The sequence below is a fragment of the Vigna angularis genome, chromosome 2 (genome assembly GCF_016808095.1).
Source record: "Vigna angularis cultivar LongXiaoDou No.4 chromosome 2, ASM1680809v1, whole genome shotgun sequence".
Taxonomy (NCBI): domain Eukaryota; kingdom Viridiplantae; phylum Streptophyta; class Magnoliopsida; order Fabales; family Fabaceae; genus Vigna; species Vigna angularis.
The window spans coordinates 20,806,176-20,809,945 of NC_068971.1; the positions used below are offsets into that span (position 1 = coordinate 20,806,176).

The 3,770-nt window shown below is 39.9% G+C and overlaps 1 protein-coding gene across 1 annotated transcript; it reads right to left on the bottom strand.

Moving 5' to 3' along the window:
• Nucleotides 1–1,283: 1,283 nt before the first annotated feature.
• LOC108327382 (uncharacterized) lies at nucleotides 1,284–3,538 on the bottom strand. Its single transcript, XM_017561091.1, has 4 exons — nucleotides 3,064–3,538; nucleotides 2,539–2,788; nucleotides 2,384–2,492; nucleotides 1,284–2,159 (listed from the first exon to the last, which is right to left on the bottom strand). The coding sequence occupies exons 1-4, from the start codon at nucleotides 3,536–3,538 to the stop codon at nucleotides 1,284–1,286; spliced, it is 1,710 nt and encodes a 569-aa protein (XP_017416580.1).
• Nucleotides 3,539–3,770: the final 232 nt, after the last annotated feature.

Here is a 3,770-nt window from a genome sequence, read left to right on the forward strand (position 1 = left end):
ATGTCTTTTTTTTGTTGTTGTACTTTTGGTCTCATTGCTAGAAATAAACACACGCCATTTTCTTATTTTTGTCTGTCTGATAGTCTATCAACAAAAACAAGCACAACATTAATGTTACTGACTTGAGTCCTTTTGATGGAGGAGTTTTCTATTTGGGAGGCAAAACAAGAATATGAGAAAGAGAGATAAGAATTCAAGCCAAAGGGACATATTAGGAAGAGCTTAACAGGAAAACAAGTTTAGAAGCTAAAGCAAGAACTTAGGGAAGCTACTTTAAAATTTAGGACTCTTCAAGTATACATTTGCTTTATTTTATGTACTTTAGAAGCTACTTCTTTGGTTTGCAATAAAGAATATTTTACATATAGGCATAAAAATAAGGCTATGTGCATGCATCCACTGGGTTAAGGCTATAAGCCTTACATGCGTAAAAAGGATTGGAAGCTCACGACCAATACATTATATGATAGGTTAAAAAGTCTTGATTTGAGGTTAAGGATCCTCTTGCAGAATCAGTGACAGACAAAAGAGGAAACTTTCTTTATTCCATTTATATCATACCAGCACTTATATAACAGAAACATGGTTAATAACAAACCCATAATAAACCCACTAAGATCTTGACATGTCATACAAAAATATTCCTTCACTCATACCCCCACTAATCAAAGCTTGAAATCAGCTAAATATCTTGGCATCTTGCGAACCCTTGTTGACATCATTAGATCAGCTACTACACTGGCCTGGTTGATAGTGTTGGTTTCTTCATTTGGGCCTGAATTGCTATCATTAACGTTCCCTAGGAAAGTTACCTTGTCCTAGCTGCAATTCATTCCAGTCTTCCCAAGTGGTGTCTTTGGGGGCCAACCTTTCCACTGTACCAAAACTAATTTCACAGAAGGGTTTGTAGACTTGTCTATCTTAGAATCCAGTATAGCCATAGGAGTAATTGTCAGACTATTACCATGGGTTTCTGCTGGTAAATCAACTTGATGATCAGGAAGAGGACTAAGATGAGCCTTAAGCATAAAACAATGAAAAACTGGATGAATTTTGGAATTTGAAGGCAGCTCTAACTTGTAAGCAACAGGTCTAAGTCGTTCAAGTATGCGAAAGGGATCGTAAAAACGCTTGCCCAGTTTCTCATAAGCTAAACCTCGAACAGACTTCTAGCGGTAGGGTCGTAATCACACATATACCTAATCATCAACCTGATATTCCATTTTCCGCCGCTTACCATCTAGAACTACCTTCATTTCATCTTGTACCTTTTGGAGTTTCTTTCAAAGGGCAATCAACATGTCTTGACGAGTTGAAAGTAGAGAATCAACTGCATCCACCGACGAGGAGCCTGCAAAATATTGGGGAATCGAAGGAGGCTCCTTCTCATACATGACTTGAAAAGGAGACATTCCAGTGGCTGAATGAATAGTGGTATTGTAACACCACTCTACTAAACCTAAATATTTTTCCCAATCATTAGGTTTGTTGTGAACCATGGAACGTAGGTACTGTTCTAATACCCTGTTTAAAACCTTTGTCTGGCCATCAGTTTCAGGGTGGAAGGAGGTGCTCATGCGTAACTTGGTACCACACAATCTGAATAGTTCTCTCCAAAATTTGCTAATGAAGATTGGATCTCGATCCGAAACCAAGATGCGAGGGAATCCATGGTATTTAGAAACCATCTCCAAAAAGAGTTGTGCAACCTTAAACGAGGTGAAGTGCACAGGTAGCATTCCAAAATGCGCCCCTTTCGAAAAGCGATCAACAACCACCAGAATGACCGTATATCCTTGGAAAAGTGGCAAATCCGTAATAAAATCCAATGACAAGTCAACCCAAGGTTCCACTGGAATAGAGAGGGGTTGTAATAACCCTGCTGGTCGCTTAGTTTCATACTTGGTTTGCAAACAAGTTTCACAGTGAGCAACAAATTGTTGAACATCCTCACGCATGCCTTTCCAATAAAAATTGTGTTGGAGCCTCGATAAAGTTTTGGCAACCCTTGTATGCCCGCTTAGTGGAGTCTTGTGAAACTCCTTTAACAATACTAAAATGAAGGGATTGTCACGATTGAGCCATATTTTTCCTTTGTACAACAAGAGGTCTTGGTGAGTGCTGTAGTGCTCCTGAATATTCGGGTTGTTCTGTACATCCTTAAACAATTGAACAAAATCAGGACTAGTAAGAAGAGCTTTGTGAAGTTCCTCCAGAAATAAAAGACGAGGCATAGATAGAACAAAAAATTGGTTGTCCCCAAAATCAAAAGGACGGGACAAAGCATTTGCCACTACATTAGTCCTCCCTGTTTATACTATATTGAATAATCGAAACCTAACAACTTCGATAAATAAACTTGTTGTTCTGGTGTTTGGATAACCTGCGACATCAACTCCTTGAGGCTACGATGATCCCTGAGGATTGTAAAGGAGTGTCCAAGTAAGTATTGATGCCACTTCTTAACTGCAACTGTAATGGCATGAAGTTCCCTGACATAGGTAGAGGAACGCATAAGCTTTGGGCAAAATGATTTACTGTGAAACGTTATTAGATGTCCCTCCTGCATCAAAACTGCTCCCCATTGCTAAGTTAGAGGCATCTGTCTCCAAAACAAAAGGTAAGTCAAAATTGGGTAAGGCTAAGACTGGTGCTTCAGTCATGGCTTTCTTCAAGGTGTCAAAAGCAGCTTGAGCTTCACTGGTCCACAGGAATGCGTCCTTCTTTAAAAGTGCTATCAAGGGGGACACTATGGTTGCATAACCTTTTATGAATCGCCTATAAAATCCTGTCAATCCCAGAAAACCACGTAATGCTTTGACCGTAGTAGGAGGTGGCCAATCCAACATTGCTTGAATTTTTTAATGTTCTAGTGCGACACCAGCTGCAGACACCACATGCCCCAAATACTCAACTTGTTGTTGAGCAAACAAACACTTAGACCCACGCAAAAAAAACGTGCCCTGTGTCAATTGTTGGAAAGTCAACTCCAAGTGTTGAATATGATCCTCCAAGGATTTGCTACAAAACATAATGTCATAAAAAAAACAATAAAAAATTTACGCATAAATGGTTTTAGCAATTCATTCATAGTTGCTTGAAACGTTGAAGGGGCATTACAAAGCCCAAACGGCATGACAGTATATTCATAATGCACATGATGCGTACGAAAAACGGTTTTAGGAACATCAACTTCAAACATCCGAATTTGATGATAGCCTTGTTGCAGATCCAGTTTCAAGAACCATGATGCTCCCTCCAACTCGTCCAAGAACACATTGATTGTTGGAATGCGAAACTTGTCCTTGATGGTGATAACATTAAGGGCTCGGAAGTCAACACAGAATCTCCAACTACCATCTTTTTTCTTGACAAGCAAGATTGAGGAGGAAAAAAGGCTATGACTAGGTTGTATCATGCCATCAAACAACATCTCCTCAATTTGTTTCTCAATTTCTACTTTCTGGAAATGGGGATATCGATACGGACGTACCGAGACTGGTGAGGAATTGGAAAGGAGGTGGATTTGGTGATCCATACTACGAGAAGGTGGTAGGGATGTCGGTTTTTGGAAAAGTTGAGAGTATTTGTGTAAGAGGGTGGCTATTTGAGGAATAGGATGAGTAGGGGCGATTTGTGTGTTAGGTAAAATATGGGAAGGTGTAGTAGGTAGTATACGAATGTGAAAGAATCCTGCTGCACCATGTGTGTGTAGGATACGTTTAACTTGTTGAGCCGAAATGTCACTAGGCTTTGGAGGGGCGTCAGCT